General features: G+C 58.1%; 1 protein-coding gene across 3 annotated transcripts; it reads left to right on the forward strand.

Annotated features, from left to right (window-relative positions):
- The first annotated feature begins 7,458 nt into the window (after nt 1–7,458).
- Nucleotides 7,459–15,823, forward strand: ATG101 (autophagy related 101). 3 transcript variants are annotated; one of them, XM_044995379.1, is made up of 3 exons: nt 7,459–7,579; nt 10,031–10,340; nt 13,945–15,823. In XM_044995379.1, the coding sequence occupies exons 2-3, from the start codon at nt 10,089–10,091 to the stop codon at nt 14,347–14,349; spliced, it is 657 nt and encodes a 218-aa protein (XP_044851314.1). In that variant the 5' UTR covers nt 7,459–7,579; nt 10,031–10,088; the 3' UTR covers nt 14,350–15,823. The 3 variants fall into 3 exon arrangements, with proteins under 3 accessions (XP_044851314.1, XP_044851315.1, XP_044851316.1); XM_044995380.1 differs by having other exon boundaries at nt 7,555–7,575; XM_044995381.1 differs by lacking the exon at nt 7,459–7,579 and adding an exon at nt 7,938–7,959.
- Nucleotides 15,824–18,567: the final 2,744 nt, after the last annotated feature.

Genomic DNA, 18,567 nt, shown 5'->3' on the forward strand with positions numbered 1-18,567 from the left:
CCCGACTCCCCACACAGACCCTGTGTCTGTCTGTCTGTCTGTCCCCGACTCCCCACACAGACCCTGTGACTGTCCCCAACTCCCCACACAGACCCTGTGTCTGTCTGTCTGTCTGTCCCCAACTCCCCACACAGACCCTGTGTCTGTCTGTCTGTCTGTCCCCGGCTCCCCACACAGACCCTGTGTCTGTCTGTCTGTCTGTCCCCAACTCCCCACACAGACCCTGTGTCTGTCTGTCCCCAACTCCCCACACAGACCCTGTGTCTGTCTGTCTGTCCCCGACTCCCCACACAGCCCCTGTGTCTGTCTGTCTGTCTGTCCCCGGCTCCCCACACAGCCTCTGTGTCTGTCTGTCTGTCTGTCCCCAACTCCCCACACAGACCCTGTGTCTGTCTGTCTGTCTGTCCCCGACTCCCCACACAGACCCTGTGTCTGTCTGTCTGTCTGTCCCCGGCTCCCCACACAGACCCTGTGTCTGTCTGTCTGTCTGTCCCCGACTCCCCACACAGACCCTGTGTCTGTCTGTCTGTTCCAGTATCTGTCTAGCCCATGTGTGCCTCTGTGTCTGTCTGTCGGTCCCCACGCATGCCCTGTGTCTGTCCCCACACGTGCCCCGTGTCCGTCTGTCTCTCCGTCCCCATGAGCACCTCGCTAGCTAAGCACATACACCGAGCACCAAAGCGCAGAGCTGCTGTTTGGACTCGCAGGTTGCCCCCCGGGCTGGGGGTGGCCAGGCAGCAGGGCTGTCCTGTCCTCCACCAAGCGTGAGGAGAGTCTCTCCTTGTCCTGGGGCAGCGAAAAGCCCCAAAGCAAGTGACTGATGGGCGGGAAGCAGACTTGGTTTGAAATCGTTTGTTTGGGTTTAATGAGCTCAGGTGGCACCAGCCAAGTGCTGGGGAACTGGGATTTGTAGAAATACCCGGGGCTGAGTCTGTCCTGCCCTGGGCCTTGTGTCGTCACTGCCACCCATGCCAAGGGAGCGTGGGATGCGTGCCAACGGCTGCATCAGGCAGGGGTGAATCGGGTGTCACTGTGCTTTGGCTTGGGGAGTCTCCCTGTGCCCGCTGGGGGGGGGGCAAATGGAGCCCTTGGACCCCATGCAGGGCAAAGCCTCTCTGCATGGCCTGCACCCAGGGGTGCTCTCCTGCCTGGGGAGGCTATGCTGTGCTCTCACTCGTTTGTGGGTGGGACCCAGGAGCAGAGGCAATCCCCACCTGGCCTATTGTAACCAGCTCTGCCCCTGGAGGGCGCCAGCGTGCCGGAACCAGCAGGGGCAGCTAAGTCACTAGTGTGAAAGGAGAGGAACTCCTACTCGCTGGGCTGAATCCAGAGTCACCCCCGATCGCGCCGGGGTCAGGGCCAGATTCTGATCTCAGCTAGACCCAGTGCAATCCAGAATAACTGCATTGAATCCAGTGCATCTGGGAGCAGGCTGTGCCCGCCCCGCTCTGGCAAAACCCATTGCTCAGTCACCCCTGCTATGGGCCCCGCACGGGCAGCTGCTGTTTACCCTCAGCTCTGCTGTCTGCCTCTGGGGCTGGGTTCATGACCCCTCTCTCCCCTCACCGCCCAGCTCAGGCCTTGGCGTGCTCTGCCCTGTACACCTGACTCCGAGCGCTGCTTTTCCCCGGCCAGGCTGGGGGAGCAGAGTGCTGCTGCGGCTCCCCCGAAATCAGCGGGGTTTGTGTGCCGGGTCAGCCCTTGCTGGCATTTCACTCGCACCAGCTTGCTGCCCGCCTCTGGCTGGGCCCTTTAGTATCAGTGACCGGGGCCTGGCTCCAGCAGGAGCCGGGCAGGCCGGGCTGCTGGCTGCAAGGTGGGCAGGGCAGGATCTATCACCATGCAGCGTTTGCAAGGCCTCACGTCCAAGCCCTGCAGCATCTGGCCAGTGGCTGAGCAGCCCCCACGCGCTGGCCCCAAGTCAGCAAAGAGATTCAGCCCCCACTGCTGTCCAGGTGTTTAAGCACCAATTGGGCTGGGGGGGCTGAGTGGATCGCAGCCCTGGGGCCCCAGTACAGGCTGTGGGGTGGGGGCTCAGCACTCCCTCGCCCCTCTGTTTCTCCAGGATTCGATTGGTAGGGGAGGGAGTCGGGGAAATGGCCCTTGTTCCCCCCACGTGCTCTGCCCGCGGTGTGAAATATCAGCTCTCCGTGTCTGCGTCTGCACAGCATTGTTCTTTCTCCTTCCGCTCTCTGCGTTGCAACCGGCTGGTCACCACGGGCTGTCCCCAGTCAGTCGTGGCTTGTGACTCACCCTGTGCCCCCGAGGGCCTGATCCTGCACCTGCAGCTCATGGCCACTGGGGCAGGGCTGGGGCCTTGGCTTGCAGCCCAGGGTCGGTGGTGGCCAGGGCCTGGCTGCATTTCGAGTGTCCTAACAGAGGCAGGTCATGTTAAAATGATGCAATCAGCAGGTTGGTATTTTGGTCCGTGCTCCTGACACTATAATCGATCACCGTGCTGCTTCCCCGGGCACCAGGGCTCCAGGCTATGGCAGGCATGCGTGAGGCCAGGACAGCTGTAGCCTGGGTTGGTACCTTTGGAAAATACTTTCAGAAGCAAATATGAGTCGCTCTTATCCAGCCCGGCTGCAACCTGCCAAACGTCCCAATACAGCATGAGCGAGACGTTTTCCTTCTGCCTCCTTAAAGCCCCGGGAGTTGGGAAACGACGCCGGCGCCTGTGCTCTGCTGCTTGGGATCTGGGCTGTGTCTCCTGGGAGCAGGGCTGCACCTGGCACAGGGTAACGATGGTCCCGGACAGAGCCCTGCCCCGCAGAACTCGCGCCCCAAAGGGCTGGAGAAAAGGACTCAGACCCATTTTACAAACCCACGGCACACAGGGAGTCTGTGGTAGAGATGGGAATTGAACTGAGACCGTCACCTCCAGGGCTTTTGCCCACAAGTGAAAAAGCTGCCAGACCTTCTCCAGCGTGTGTGACTGTCGCCCCCCAGTGGCGGCCGCCCAGGGAGGGTGGGAACTCTAACACCGGATGGTGATAGTCAAGGATCAGGGCCCATTGTGCCAACCAGTAACACAAGCAGGACGCTTGGGATGTAGGGGATGGGTTGGGCCCAGGGAGCTGGCATCAGGAGATCTGCGTTCTAGGCCCAGCGCTGACAACCTCTCTCATTCTGTGACCTTAGCCGACTCTTTTAAAGTCGCTGTGTGCCTCGGTATCCCCATCTCTAAAACGGGGCTAATACGGATCCACCTCACAGGGAGTAATCAGCTACCCACTTGTGACGGGGGCGTGCCGGGGGGGTCGTAAAACCGCTCACTAGTTTTATCGTGACAGGGAGGGTCGTGCAACAATGGCAAATAGGGCAGGCTGGAAAATTGCCCAAGGGAGACGGGTGGGTAAATGCACTAATGCTGCTATGGTGGTGATGGGGGCGAGCGAGTCCAGATCTCTGCCTTCAGTGAGCCACCAGCAAAGCACCTCGGCCCCCTCGCTGGCAGCTCCCTGCTGGGGGGCCTGTCCCGGACTCTCCTCCAGCCCAGCCCAGGGCAGGGCCTGTCCCCTTCCCAGCCAGGGCAGCGCGCCCTGCGGCGACGGCCCCCGAATTCCTTCGGCCTTGGCAGCACCCCAGTGAAATCCATCCCCTGGCACTTGTCAAACCCGGGCTCTCCTCACCCCAGGGCTATTTATACAGGCCAGCAGCATTCTTCCAGGGGCGCTCAGCAGCGCGCGGGCCAACAGCCTGTCAGCTTCCAACCCCCAGCCCTGCCTCTGCGCCGCCCGGCCTGGGCAGCCCCCTCTGTAAATGGCTGGGTGGGGTGCGGGGGGAACCAGGCCATAGGGCTGCATGGTCTGAGGGGAGCGCACCCCCGCCAGTGTCTAACCGCCGGGTGCTGATCTCATTGGCTTTGAGCTCTTGCGCCTGCCAGGGGCTGGCGGAGCAGGACGCCTGGTCATTGTCAGCGACCCTGCTCCGGGCGCAGCCGTAGTGAACGGAAAGAGGATCCTGTGCTGCGGCTGCTGCTGGCCACAGCCAGACCCTGGGGCTCTCCCTAGGTCCCCAGCTCACTGAGGCCCCTTTGCCATTGCTCTGCGCCTTGTGCCGTTAGCTGGGCCTGTGCAAAGTGCCAGCAACTCACACCCACTCGGCACTAGTGTAAATAATCCAAGGGGCGCAGCAGAGCATCAGACTCAGGGTCCCCTAATGCCTGGCGTGGACTGTGCCGCATTGGGAAGGACAGCTGGCCACACTGCCCCTGCAGGGGCCCCGTCTCCGATCCTACAGGCGCCCCCATCCCACGGGGCCCCAGGCTGCTCGCTGACCCCTAGGGAGCTGTGTCCAAAGCTCGCTCATATATACTCCAGTCAAGTTCTTCCTCCCTGCAACTATAAGAACCGAACCCTGCAAGCAACCGCCCTTTAAAACTGGCTCCTTCCACTGAATGATCTTAACGCGCTTGAGAAATACCACCCAGTTATTCCCTGCCCTGTGGGGAAACTGAGGCACGCAGAGCAGTGAAACAATTTGCCATAGGTCCTACAAGTCCCTGGTCGAGGCAAAAACAGAATGTGGGTCTCCTGGCTCCAGTTCTCCCTGTGCTAACCAGTGGACCCCACTCCCAGAACTGGGGCTAGAACCCAGGAGTCCTGGCTCCCGGGGGGTGCTTTATTCACAGAATCAACCTTCCTCCTCAGTGTAAAAAAATAAAAAGAAGTAACTCTGATGTAATGACACAGCAGCAGGGGAGGAAGAGCGAGTCTGGGGCTCTCACCCGTCCCCGACATCCCTTCCCTGGATCACACCCTAAGACAGAGCTTCCCGGCGGGATGGGAGGGTTCCCAGCGGAATGACCTCACCGACGGGCAGCCCAGAGCTCAGTGCTAGGAATAGCCCATTCAGGCACCACGTATAAATAGCCTGGCAGGACAGTGACGGCATAAGCCCTTCCTGGTGCTATCTGCCCAGCAGAGCCAGTGAGAGATGACACCCAGTTTGAGGAGGACCAGGGAGAATATTTGACACGCTACCAGGGCTGTCCCGGCTCAGACGCACAGCGACTCTGGACCTGCACTCTGCTAGGGGGAGAGAGAATGGACTCAGCAAAGGCCTCACCCCAGGCAAAGCTCCTGCTGGTTTCAGTAGGAGTCTTGCTTGAGTGAGGCCCCAGGTCGAACGAAACTTGGTTCCCTCCTCCTCAGGGCAGCTTTGTAACAGCCTGGCTTGGATGCAAATGTAGGAGTCTGCCCTGCACTCTTCTGTAGTGTTTAGGAACAGGCTAGTGCCCCGTTCAATGATCTGTGAGCCTGTTAGTGGTGCTCTCTGGCTTGCTGAAGCCCCAGAACAGCAGAGTGTGTGGGGCTCGGTGTGACAGGTTTGGTGAGCCGGGTTGCTTGGGATGGACTGTGGCAGTGGGGTTTCTTCACGGCGTTGTTTAAAGAGCAAAAGACAGAACATCTCCCTCTAAACATTAAGCTGCCCTGTATTTTTCAAACAGTTTGTGCTTTTATTTCCTTGGAGCAGGTGTGGGGTGTCATCTGAGGCCCTGTATAAATAATGTCCAGGGTTGCTAATGCTGGGAATATTTGGTGTATTTCCTACAGCCCCAGCTCCTGGATTCATGTGACTCTCAGCTAGGGTGGCCAACTTTCTAATCACACCAAACTGAACACCCCAGCCCCGCCCTTCCCTGAGGCCCTGCTTCCCACTCTTCCCCAGCCTCACTCACTTGCGCTGGTCTGGGGCAGGGGGTTGGGGTTGGGGTTGGGGTGTGGGAGGGGGTGCGGGCTCTGGGATGGGAACAGAAATGAGGGGTTCAGGGTGCGGGAGGGGGCTCCGGCTGGAGCAGGGAGTTGGGGTGCAGGAGGGGATGAGGCCTCTGGCTGGGGATGAGGGGTTTGGGGTGTGTGAGGGGGCTCCAGACTGAGCGGTGGGGCTGAGGAATTCGGAATGTGGGAGGGGGCTGTGCGTTGAGGCAGGAGGGGATGAGGGCTCTGGGATTGGCCCAGGGATGAGGGGTTCAGGGTGTGTGTGGGGGGGGCTCTGGGCTGGGGATTGGAGTGTGGGGGGTGTGAGGGCTCTGGGCGCGGGCTCTGGAGTGCAGGAGGGGACTCCAGGCTTGGGGGCTCTGGGCTGGGGGTGCAGGCTCTGGGGTGCAGGAGGGGCTCTGGGTTTGGGGTGCAGGCTCTGGGTTGCAGGAGGGGCTCTGGTGTGCAAGGGGGGCTCTGGGCTCAGGGTGCAGGCTCTGGGGTGCAGGAGGGGACTCCAGGCTTGGGGGGCTCTGGGCTGTGGTGCAGGCTCTGGGTTGCAGGCGGGGGCTCTGGGCTGGGGGTGTGGGCTCTGGGGTGGAGGGTGGTCCGGGTTTGGGGGGGCTCTGGGCTCAGGGTGTGGGCTCTGGGTTGCAGGAGGCTCTGGGCTGGGGGTGTGGGCTCTGGGGTGGAGGGTGGTCTGGGTTTGGGGGGGCTCTGGGCTCAGGGTGTGGGCTCTGGGTTGCAGGAGGCTCTGGGCTGGGGGTGCGGGCTCTGGGGTGCAGGAGGGGCTCTGGGGTGCAGGAGGGGGTTCCGGGTTCCTGGCCAATGGGAGTGTGGAGCCAGTGCTCGGGCAACGCACAAAGGCCTGTGCCCCCCCCCCAGGAGCCAGACCTGCTGGCCACTTCCGGGGTGCAGCGCGGTGCCCCAGGACAGGCAGGGACTAGCCCACCTTAGCCCCACGGCCCAGTCGGCGGTGCAGACCGGAGCCGCCAGGGTCCCTTTTCGAGCGGCTGTTCCCGGGGCTCAGCTTGCTTTCAAAGGAAGTGTCTAGGCCTCAGGGTTGCATCCGAAGAAGTGAGCTGTAGCTCACGAAAGCTCATGCTTCAATAAATTTGTTAGTCTTTAAGGTGCCACAAGTACTCCTGTTCTTTTTAGAGAAAAGACAGGAACTGTGACCCAGGTAGGGCTGCCATTGCCAACCCTCCAGGACTGTCCTGGAGTCCCCAGGAATTAAAGATTTTGTGGTGGGAGGAACCCCCGGGAATGCACAGCCCGGGCCAAGGCTGTTATCGAAACCTCCTGCTCGCCAGCCAAACTCGGGGATTTCTGAGTCTGAGCCAGGACTTTCCGGGGGCTGCAGCGCCAGCCCGGTGCAAACCAAGGTTACCCCCAGTTCACCAAGGGGGAGAAACCCACGTGGAGCGGCCTGGGCTCTGCACACCTTTGCAGCTGCCGTATCTCCGCCGGGGAGTCCGCCAAGCCAGGGGGCAGCCGAGAGCCAACGCTGCCGCCCGGCCTAGGAAGCGGGGCGCTCGTTGGCGCCCTCAGGGCCAGCTCTGTGGTTGTTCTTTTTCGGAACAGACCAAGTCGGAGCTGGAGAGGGGGGATTCGTTAACAAGTTTGTTTTGTTTGGGGGGTTCGAACATAAATAAAAAGAAACAAAAATAAAATGCTGTTTCCCCCACTCCTTTAAGGGAAAAGGGGGGCCTGGCGGGATTCAGAGGAAGACCGATGGTTTGCCAGTCGCAGATGGTCTATTCCACGCTCCCCATTCCCTGGGATGGGACGTTCCAGGGTCTCGCCTCCCCCTGTGCCGGGCGGGGGTGGTTCAGTCCAGGCGGAGGCGGGGCCGCGGCCAGCGTCGGAGGCAGGTGAGTCGGGGGGAGGCAGGTGGGCCGGCCCGGCCCCCCCCCCGCTCCCCGGGAGACTCCCGGCCGGGCCCCCCCAGCTTCCCCCCCCCGGCCAGGCCCCCAACTCCCCCCCTGGCCCGGCTTGGGCCCCCCCGGGAGACCCCCCCCCCGCTCCGGCTGGGTCCCCCCATCTCCCTCCCCCGGGCCCCCCCCTCCCCATTCCCCCCCCGCTCTGGCCGGCCCCCCCCATCTCCCCATTCCCCAGCGATCTCCCCCTGCTCCGGACGGGCCCTGTGAGCGGGATCCCGTGACGCAGGAACTTGTCTCCCCAGTTCCCAGGAATCCCCTCGTGGGGGAAGGCGGGGCCCGGACGCCTGGGTTCGCGGCAGGAGGCAGGGCCAGTGAGTTGCTCTCGCTGGTCTGCAGCGGGTGTGAGGATCCCGTGGTGACCCTGGGAGGAGATGGGGGGCGGGGTTCCCACCGTGACTTGGGAGCACCCCGAAGTGGTGATCACACTGCCCGTCTCAGGCCCCTGGACGCATCCTGGCGGGCTCCACCCTTCTCCTCCCAGAGGCGGGTCTGTACGCGCCTGTCATGTGGTGGGGAAACTGAGGCACACAAGGGCGAAGGGACGTCTCCCTGGTGTCAGAAGCCAGGGAGCAAACCAGACAAAATTCCAGTGTTGATCACTTACCTGTAGCCCCAGGGCCTAGGGGAGGGGCTTTTCCTGGCCCAGTTCTCTCTCCTCCTTCGTGGGTCAATACACGTGACCTGCTGTGCATTACAACTGTACCTGAGAAACCACCTCACCTAGACAGGGCCCAGCTCGCAACGCCTGTCTACACCCGTCACAGCAGAGTCTCCTGAACACCCACGACCACAGTGTCTGTCTAGGGCACCTCGCTACGGCGGGTGCTAAGCTTTCTTAACTCTCTTCAGACTAGTGGATCATTCATCAGCCATCACCGCTGCTTAAGAGGAGACGCAGTTTCCTATAACCCTGATCTAAAGAATCGGTCTCCTCTTGCTAATGCAGACACGGGGTGTTTTTTTAAACGGCTTCAGTCTGGCTCTGCATGTCGTCGCCAGTCTGTGGACAACTCACAAGCTGGTTGTAAAAACCGACTTTCCAGGTGCTAGCTGAGCCGGGTTACGAAATCGTCTTTCTGGGAGGGGGTGGTAGCATGAAATGTTGTTTGGTCTGGAGTACCCAGGGCCTCTCGGATCTCCTTCGCCCCTTTTTTAAATAAGAGAAGGGTGTTTGTGTCACCTTAAATTGGAATCGCTAGGGGGCAGTCTCTGCCGTCATTACAGACAGACTTCTTTTACAAATGGGGTTGTGAGGCTGATTGCTTTGGCTTTCCACAGCAGAAATAGCCTCCTACCCCAATCCCCAGTTCCCCCGCAGGTTTAACGTCAAGCTGACACATCTCCGGAGATCTCTGCCATGTTTTGCAAGACTTGGAAGATCCCGAGGTTGTTTCGGTCACACCCTGGGCATGTGAGACCAAAGGACGGGACCTTATCATGGTCCGTTGCCATTCATTTAGTCCCCTGACCTGCGGGATTATAATGCTTTCTACAAAAGAAAAAAAAAGTATTCCCCCACGGTAAAAATATTCTTTATTGAGAATAACTGCAAAAATACATGTTCAAGCAGGCATCCCGAGGCAGTGTGTTGTAATGGTTAGAGCATGGGAGTGAGGGCTCCGTTTATTCAGAGCTTTTTTCCTTTCTTGCTATGTGAGCCTGAGTTCCTCACGTCTCTGTGCCTCATCCCCGTTTCACAGCTGGGGAAATTGCCTAGCACACAGCGGGTTGAGCGGCTTAGTTCATGGTTGCAAGCCTGCTGAGATCCTGTGATGAAAGGTGCTGTAGCGGTGCAAGGCTTTATTAATAAGTTCCAATGAAAGGTGACAATGTAGTGTTGCCTCTGTCAAGTGTCAGCATGCGCCGTGCACTGTGTGGCTGAGGGTTACCCTCCTGTTGCAGAGCAGTGAGCTGAGGAACAGGGAGGCCGGGCCTTGCCCGTGGCCACCAAGCAAGTCTGTGGCTGAGTCCGAAATGGAATTCAGATCACATGATTCCTGGGGCCCTGTTTGCACCAATTGACACACCCTGCTTGTGAGCAAATGACTGACCCTGGCTGTTCTGCTCTGGTGACAATCAGTGGCACGGCCGTGCCTGGACGTCCCAACAGAGTCCTGCCACGCTGAAAACTCTTCCAGCCCAGAAGAGTTCACTCTCTCCGTATGGGCAGGAGAACAGGAGGGTTCTTCTCTCCATTGTACAGCTGGGGAAGTGGGGCCTGGGGAGGCGAAGTGACTTGGCCAAGGTCCCATAGTCAGTGGCAGAGCTGAGAACTTGAGCCCAGATTTCCCAGGCCGATGCCATAACCCCAGTCCCACCCTCCTCTCCGCTGCCGCAGTCTGTCCCACGGTCACAGTGTGCTGACGTGTTGCTTGGTTACAGGGAGAGGACCACTCTGCCGCCCCAGCTGGAAACATCGGCCTCGCGGGCGCAGACTGCCATGAACTGCCGCGCCGAGGTGCTGGAGGTCTCGGTGGAGGGCCGCCAGATCGAGGAGGCCATGCTTGCCGTGCTCCACACCATCCTCCTCCACCGCAGCACCGGCAAGTTCCACTACAAGAAGGAGGGGACCTACTCCATCGGGACAGTGGGGACGCAGGACATCGATTGCGACTTCATTGACTTCACCTACGCCAGGGTCTCCTCCGAGGAGCTGGACCGAGCGCTGAGAAAGGCCGTCGGGGAATTCAAGGTAAAGAGCTTGGGGCCACCCTGGCTGACTTCTCAGAGGATGTGCAGACCAGAAATCCCAATAGGGGTTGGTGGAGCTGCAGGCCCGTAGCCCTGCTATGAATCGGACCCAAGGCATTGAAAGGCAGGTACTCCACATGAGAGGTTTTGGCCTTAACCTCCCAGCATGCGTCTTCGCTCCACGGTTAACCTAGGCTCTCCCCCGGGTTTTAACCAAGCCAGCTGCCATCCACCCAGAAGAGCCTCTGCCCCAGGTCTGGAGGTGTGTTAAGCCTGGGCAAGCTGACCCAGCTGGGAGGGTGGGTTAGAGCCCTGGCTGGGACCTGCTCATTCTGCAGTAGGGATGCAGGCTGAATAGCTCGAGTGCTGATAGTCCTCCAGCGCCCTTCCACAATTCCACCCCAAAGGACAGACAAGGTCTCCCTCACTTGGACTGGGAAGGAATCCTAGAGTCTCAGCACAGGGAACCCTGGGATACGTCCCAGGGCGAGCGCAGAACCAGTGAGGACACAGAAACGCAAAAGAGATTGCGGGGGGGACGCTCGCTCCTCGGTTGGGCTAACCTGGTGCCCACACTCAGGTGCCGATCACGCTGGTTAACTCTGTAATGAAGACACGTCCTCAGTGCATTGCATTCTTCCTCTGCAAACCAGCTAACCCCAGCGATGGGTGTGGTGAGGTGACGTGCTTGGAAATTCTCTGGGGAAAAGACACTAAGTGCAAAGTCACGTGGGGTAGGAAAATACTCCATTGCAAAGGGCTGGGAATGAACCCAGCATCCTGCACTTTGGGGCTATGCAGCCTTCTTCACAGAGGGCATCATCGGAGTCGTCACAGGGTGGAAAGGAGAATTTTGTAGCTCTAGGTAGAGAGGCAGTGGCTCTGTGGACGGATGAGGTCTGGATACATTGACTCCGCGGCCATAGAGAGTTAGTGGCAGGAGACATGAAGCTCTGGCAGTTCAGCATCCTGTGGCCCTAGTACCATTTGGAGAGGCACATCTCAGCACGCTGCTCCGGCTCTCTCTCTGCGGCGCCTTGCCCGACACCCTCTGCCTATTGCTCAAAGCTCGCGGTGTGTAATGCAGCGGGGCCTAGATACTGTCCATCTCGCAATGCCTGTTCAATGCAATTCGTGCTCCAGCTAATTTAGAGGCTATGTTGGGGATGGTCAGATTGTGACAGGGTTTCTGTGGAATTAAATCCAAGACATATGTTGCTGTGAATTTTAACTAGGGAGATTTAGGGAACAAATCATCCCTTGAGTTTTCTGCATTATGAACCACGGTGTCCTAAATCCTGCTGAAAAGGTCACGGGAAGCAGTAATATCTGGGTTGTGGAGAGATTGGATGTCATCACTGTTCAAATACTTTATCATCTGTAGAGTGTCCAGTTTGGCAGCCCCATCCCGGATTTCCAGCCCTAGGAACTTGCAATCCTCCTTAATAATCAAGGAAAGCGATGAAGGTTGCAAAGCACAAAATTTAAATGTCCCTTTATGTTTTCTGCTCCTGGGCTGCCCCGACTTAGCAATGCTGGAGTCATTGCCATAGGCAGCTGGGACGAGCTGGGGGTTTGGGGATTCGCAAACTGCATGGTGCCCACCCGGCAAGGAGCTGTGTTCCTTTTCCCAAGCGTGTCTAGTCCACGTGAGCGACTGTGCCTCTCAACCCCCCTGTAGAAGTGTTTCCACATTTCGTTTGATTTGCCCTGTTTTTATGATGGACGCGCCACCAGCAGCCATTTGTTTCCAGCTAGCCCTAACTTGCAGTGATGAGGTCAGTCGTCAGCTTTGCGGTTCGATTTAATATTTTAAAAAGTCTCGTTAGCTCTGGACGAGGCTGCTAACGTCGAGACTGCTCAGCATAATGACTTTATCTGGCTGGGCTTCTGAGAGAGAATCTCAAACTGCTGAAAATTAACAGCGTCTCCAGGCCCTGAAGAGCAGAGCTCCAGTAACTGGAAACGGCTCCTGGACAGCAGCAGTTTCACGCGCTGAGCTCTGTTCTGCCAGGCCAAGGAGCAGTCCTTCCACGCCCCTCCAAGGCGTTTCCTTTGTAGTCACGAGCTCTGAACATTGGACTAAGACAAAGAAGATATTTGGCTTACGTCCGTGACCTGGGAGCATGGTACACGGTTTAATGGACCCTCACGGAAGGTTAGTTTCTCTGTTTTACAGCTGGAGGATCTGAGGACAAGGAGAGGATGTGACCTGTCAAAGTCACATAATGCATTAGCGATACATCCAGCAATGAAACCCAGCGGTCCTGCTGGCCAGTTCCCTCACTGGGGCAAGTTAGACATTTTACCAGATACTTCCTTCGCGTTCTCCACCAGACAGTGCCAGGGGGCTCGTGGGTTCATGTTTGTAAGACGTAGCGGCTGCTTTTGGCACTGCTGTGCTGGCCTCGTGAGTTTTACCTGCTTTTATTGTCTGTGGAAGAGCCCTCCTGCTATTCGGGATTCTGGGTTCTCTGGCAGAATTGAGTTACGTGGTGCTGCAGCTCTGGGTCTGAACTTCCTCCTCTCTGACGACAGGAGGAATGGCCTAGTGGTCAGGAGCTGGCCTGCAACTTGGGAGACCTGGGCTCAGGTCCCTGCTCTGCCACAGTCAATGTGTGACCATGGGCAAGTCACTTAGCCTCACTGTGCCTCAGTTTCCCACCCAGACTGTTCTGCTGTAGAAGGCTGTTGGGGGGGGGGGGTACATGAGGTGTTCAGACACTGGTGGCAGGGCCAGCTGAGTAGCAGAGATCACTAGAGCTGATATTTGCATATCACTGGTGTTTGCCAGGGGCTCTGTCAATGCTAAGTGGGGTCTGTCACAGCTCAGGAAAACTGCAGCTGTAGTTCCTCCTCCATGGCCCAGCAAGGGCACCTGCTCTCAGGTGTCCAGGCCCCGGCCATCGCCTGTCTTGGATGGGGTACTTCCAGCCTGCCTTCACGGTGTTATTCCCAGCAGAGAGGCTGCCCACACCTGCTGGCTTTCTCTGCAGAGATGCTTAACGGTGGGACGGCACCACCCAGCACTTCCTGTGCAAACCTACTTTAGTCAAGAGGCACTACAAAGAAAACACATTTTACACACACGCATCTCTCAGGTGGCTCTGGCAGGGGCAGTCCTTCCACACCCCTCCAAGGCGTTTCCTTTGTAGTCACGAGTTCAGAACAGGCCCCCTCTGCCCTTTATACAGTTCAGGGGTCTTTGATCCAGACAATTGGCTTCTCTCCCCAGGGCGCAGCTTCAAAAGGGTGGACTCAGAGTGGGCCGTTTGCATCCTTCTCACCCCTCAGGTTTGTCCTAGGAAATCCACTTTACATGCATTGTCTCAAAGTCCTTAGCAGTTCCCAACGTTTCCATTAACTAAGTCCCTACGCCCAACCCTACAATAACGCACAAAGCACTGCATTTTAAATACAGTGGGCCCCAATGGATTAAACCTAATTCTGTAAGATTTAACTTAAACTGTATTGAATTATCTTAATTCCATAGGGGTTTGTCCAGGACAGAGCCGGGGACTGTCTGTCGTGGTTTGGCCAAATGGCCCTTGCTCCAGTGTCCCTAAGCCCCTTAACCTCGGCTGTGCCTGGTGCTCTCTCCGCAGGACGCCCTCCGATGCTCAGGCAGCGACGGCATCGGGCAGATCTCCCTGGAGTTCTACCAGAAGAAGAAGTCGCGCTGGCCCTTCTCGGATGAGTGCATCCCCTGGGAGGTGTGGACCATCAAGGTCAACGTGGTGAACCTGGCCAACGAGCAGGAGCGGCAGATCTGCCGGGAGAAGGTGGGAGAGAAACTGTGCGAGAAGATTATCAACATCGTGGAGGTGATGAACAGGCACGAGTACCTGCCCAAAATGCCCACGCAGTCGGAGGTGGACAACGTCTTCGACACGGGCCTGAAGGACGTGCAGCCCTACCTCTACAAGATCTCCTACCAGATCACCGACTCCCTCGGCTCCTCCGTCACCACCACCATGCGGCGGCTCATCAAAGACACGCTGGCTCTGTAGGGCCAGGCCCCTGGGGACAGGGGGTTTCCCCTTTCTGCTCCCCATCACACAGGGTGTCCCGGCAAGTAGAATCGTCTCCGAGCACGGTCCCAGCGGGTGTTTGCCCGGGCAGGCCTCTCTGCTTAGATCCGCCCTTTCGTCTGTACGTTTCAGATGGAAGCGTTCTGCAGGCTGGACTTGGGCCGGCCCTTAATTGTGACTCTCCCTACGTGGGGGTCACGTGGGGCTGCGATCAGAAATGTCAGCAAACTGCTCCTAGTGCCACGTGGCCTTTATTGCAGCTGGCCTGTCGGCTCCCCTGCCCCGGTCTCCCTTTCCTCCCTCAGATCCCTCCTGAAGCCCCGGTTCCCTTACGGAACCTCATCCCTGCACTGCCTGGCACTGGGGCGGCTGCTGCTGCCTTGTTTCATCAGAGTGGGATTGTGAATTCCTGGACAGGGCCCTTCCTCTTTCTCCCCTTGACTGTTTGGGGAGGGGCTTTGCACAGGCTCTAACAATACCGTGGTCAGGGATTGTATTTCTCTGTCTTTAACACTATCTTGTTGTAACAGTGGGGAAAGAATTGTCTGCAACAGAGCAGCTGTGACCCCCCACCCCAAGCCGCAGTTAGAACAGCAGTCGGGAGTCTCTGTGGGTGCCCATGAGGCAAGGCCCTTCTCTGCCTCTCTCCCCGTCTGGGAAAGGGGGAGAATGCTGCGGGGGTCGAAGAGCACACCAGGGCAAGCAGAGAGTCTGCTAAGCTTTATAAAGCCCCTTCCCGGAAATGCTGGGGCGCAGCTGGGCACTTGCACAGCCACTAAAACCCATATTCCCTAGTCAGTCACTTTAAACCAAGTCCACGTCTGACGTGCAGCAAATGTGGCGAGAGTGGCCGCTGCTGGCAGGAGACGTGAGTGCCGCGAAAGAGCGGCGGTTGCTTACGATTCCTGCAAGCTCCGTCTCAGCACAATGTGCCGTCAGAGGGGCCAGTAACTACGTGTACCTGGGCACACAGGAGCTATTGCTTGTGTGTGTTGTCCAGTGACTTCACTGCGCTGCCATCAGCAGTTCTTCCTGACTGCTAAAAGAACGCTAAGCAGCCAGGGGATCTGTTTAAATCCGGGGTGAGATCTCCAGACCCTGTCTCATCAACACTTACACCCCCGTCCCCACTTCCTCCCTAATGGAGACTGACACCCAAGTGTTTGTTAGAGACACTGTGTTTAGAAACTGACCTGCCTGTATTCTGTAGATCTCGTGCTCTGGGTGTAATGAAACTGGCCTGGCCCTTCTCTTTACTCGGGGTCTCGGATTGTCCAGAGTGTCTCCCCCCTGCTCAGGTAGCGCCACCTCCATCAGATTCAGGCTTTGCCTCTTGCCCAGCTGTCATCCCCGCAGTAAAGCCCAGTCCTTGGTGCGCGAGCGCTTCTGCTCCAGAGGTGGAGATGAGCGTGTGGGTTTCTCTGAGTCTGCTATAAACTGTTTGCACATCAGAGCTCTGCGTGCTCACGTGTTCTTACCAAGGGGCTGGGAGAGTCGGATGGGGGCCAGTGAAGTGAGAACAGTTGCCGGGTGAAGGGCAGAGCAATGGGGAAGCTGACGGGGGGCTGAATTTCAGGAGGGCTCAGGGCCAACCTGTTCTGTGCTCTGCATCCACAGTCCCCTCCAGAACGCTCAGGTCCCATGGGGACATCTACAGCCAGATTCTCCAAAGAGCCCTGGGCCCAATCCTTGAGAAGTCTGGCCCCTTCCCTGAGCCTGCACTTCCATCCCTTCCCTGGGCCAGATCATTCCTGACGGCGAAACCGATTTCCCAAGTTCCTCTGCTTGGCCAGCTGCAGTTAACAGGGTATGGTGCCTCTTGCGTCCACACCGCAGGTTCGGCTCCACCCTGGGCTAGTCGTCCCCAGGTGGTAACCAGCCATGATGGCTCGTCAGCCTGCTGTCAAATCCCAGGTCAGCTCCTGGAGGATGTTTAAATCCCACTCCCACAGCCCTAGCAATGCGACTCAAAGGACACAGAGCCTGGCAGTGGCTCTGCCTTAAGAGCCCCACCTGGGGCCTGGTTTTCAGGCTTGCTGAGCACCCATCAGGGAGGTCAATGGGAGCTGCAGGTGCTCAGCACCTGTGGGAGATGTTGAACAAAAAAGTGAAGCCTCCCTTATCGGTGGCTGCTGCTGAGAATTTTGGCTTAAAATTCTTTGCTGCTGCCCCAGCAGGGATGCAGGAGGGGTTCTGGGCCAGTTCTGTGGTAGGAGCTCTGGTCTCCAGTGGTGGCTCTCACCAGCCCGAACCTTCAGTCGGAATGAATAGAAAGCCCCTAGAAAGGACAAGAACATTGTTCCAGCTAAATAGCACAAGCCTAGGAGACCCATGGAAGACACTAGCTTCCAAGTAAGGTCCTAGCACTCGTTTGGAGGAGCAACTCAGCCCTGTAACCCTAGAGCAGGGGTAGGCAACCTATGGCACGGGTGCCGAAGGCGGCACACGAGCTGATTTTCAGTGGCACTCACACTGCCCGGGTCCTGGCCACCGGTCCGGGGGGCTCTGCATTTTAATTTAATTTTAAATGAAGCTTCTTAAACGTTTTAAAAACCTTATTTACTTTACACCAATAGTGGATGGACTTCAGCGAGCCAGCAGTGGGCGAGTCAAACGCTTAGCCCAGTAAACAATTGCTTCTTGGAAAGCGCCCAGTGCGGCTCTTTGTGAGGGTTCGAAGTGGCCTGCAGGTGGGTCATGTAGTCACGGTGTCTGAGCCATGGAGCAGCAGTGGAAGCAAGATCCAGGAGTTCAGCGATGCTGGGGGAGGAAGTGGGCTGAGTCCTGGCACTTGGGGAATTTCAGCTGAGAATCTGCCCTTTAGAATCAACATGGAGGCTACTTCAGCCAGCGGCAGCAGCGCAAACACCAATGCAGCCACCCTGGGCCTGGCCACAGCAGCTGTTGGAAGAGCCCAGCCCCGCTAGCTAATACGCAGGGTAGGAAGTGAAGGGAGCTTGGTCCAGCTGATGCTGCGGCAGGGCGAGGGGATTTACTCTGCTGGGATTGGGTCAGGGTAGGAGGATTAACAAACTGACGGATGACAAACGCTCTGGCTCTTTAATGGCCACGGGGGAGTTATTCTGCGGGGGTTGAGTCCAAGCTACACAAGGGTGTCTGCTGACAGGCGCACCGCAGGGGAACGTCGCACCAAAGCCAAACTTAAATCATTGCTGAAAAGTTTTCTCTTAAAACACTTCTGCTTGAAGCTCAGTGGGTGGCCAAGGTCCACTCGCTCCAGTTCGGCCACGTTTCAGCTACCTGTCTGCAAAAAGAAACAGAGCCCTAATCACTTCCTCCCTCCCCTGGCTCCACTCAGAGGAGCGAAACTTCCCAGCTTGGGTCTGGGGGGACGCATGGAGCGGAACAGCACAACGGTTGGCGTGAAGGTGGCGAGAGGGGGTTGGTGGTTGGACCTGAGCAGTATTTACCTGGGTTGTTACTGTAGTGCCCGGCTGAACAGGAGCCCGGTGGGGTAGGGGTGGTATAAACAGACTAGGAGCCAGGGGCTTGATCTTTAGGAGCAGGAGTAGCTGCTGAGGGTGAACTCTGGGCCTCTGAAGTCAGGGAGCTTTGCAATTGACTCATTGGAGCCAGGATTTCAACCTCCCTGGGTGCAGGATCGAACCCTCCACTCCGGACATCACCAAAGGCCCAATTTAGTGCCCAGAGAGGAGCCAGCCCAGATTCCCAGGGGTTTCCCCAGGGGTGTGTAGGGGGGGGTGCACTGTCCCCTGGGGTGCAAGGTGTATGGTTCCATGGAGGAGAATTGGGGGCTGTTTCCCTGGGGGGAGGGGTTCCTGGGGATATGGGGGTGCAGGGTGTCTGGTTCCTTGGAGGAGCATGGGGGGCTGTTTCCCTGGGGGAAGGGGTTCCCTGGGGATATAGGGGTGCAGGGTGTCAGGTTCCCTGGAGGAGCATGGGGGGCTGTTCCCCCGGGGATATAGGGGTGCAGGGTGTCTGGTTCCTTGGAGGAGCATGGGGGGCTGTTCCCCCGGGGATATAGGGGTGCAGGGTGTCTGGTTCCCTTGAGGAGCATGGGGGGCTGTTTCCCTGGGGATATAGGGGTGCAGGGTGTCTGGTTCCCTGGAGGAGCATGGGGGACTGTTCCCCAGGGATATAGGGGTGCAGGGTGTCCTGTTCCCCAGGGATATAGGGGTGCAGGGTGTCTGGTTCCCTGGAGGAGCATGGGGGACT

Source organism: Mauremys mutica, chromosome 20 (assembly GCF_020497125.1).
Source record: "Mauremys mutica isolate MM-2020 ecotype Southern chromosome 20, ASM2049712v1, whole genome shotgun sequence".
Lineage (NCBI taxonomy): Eukaryota > Metazoa > Chordata > Testudines > Geoemydidae > Mauremys > Mauremys mutica.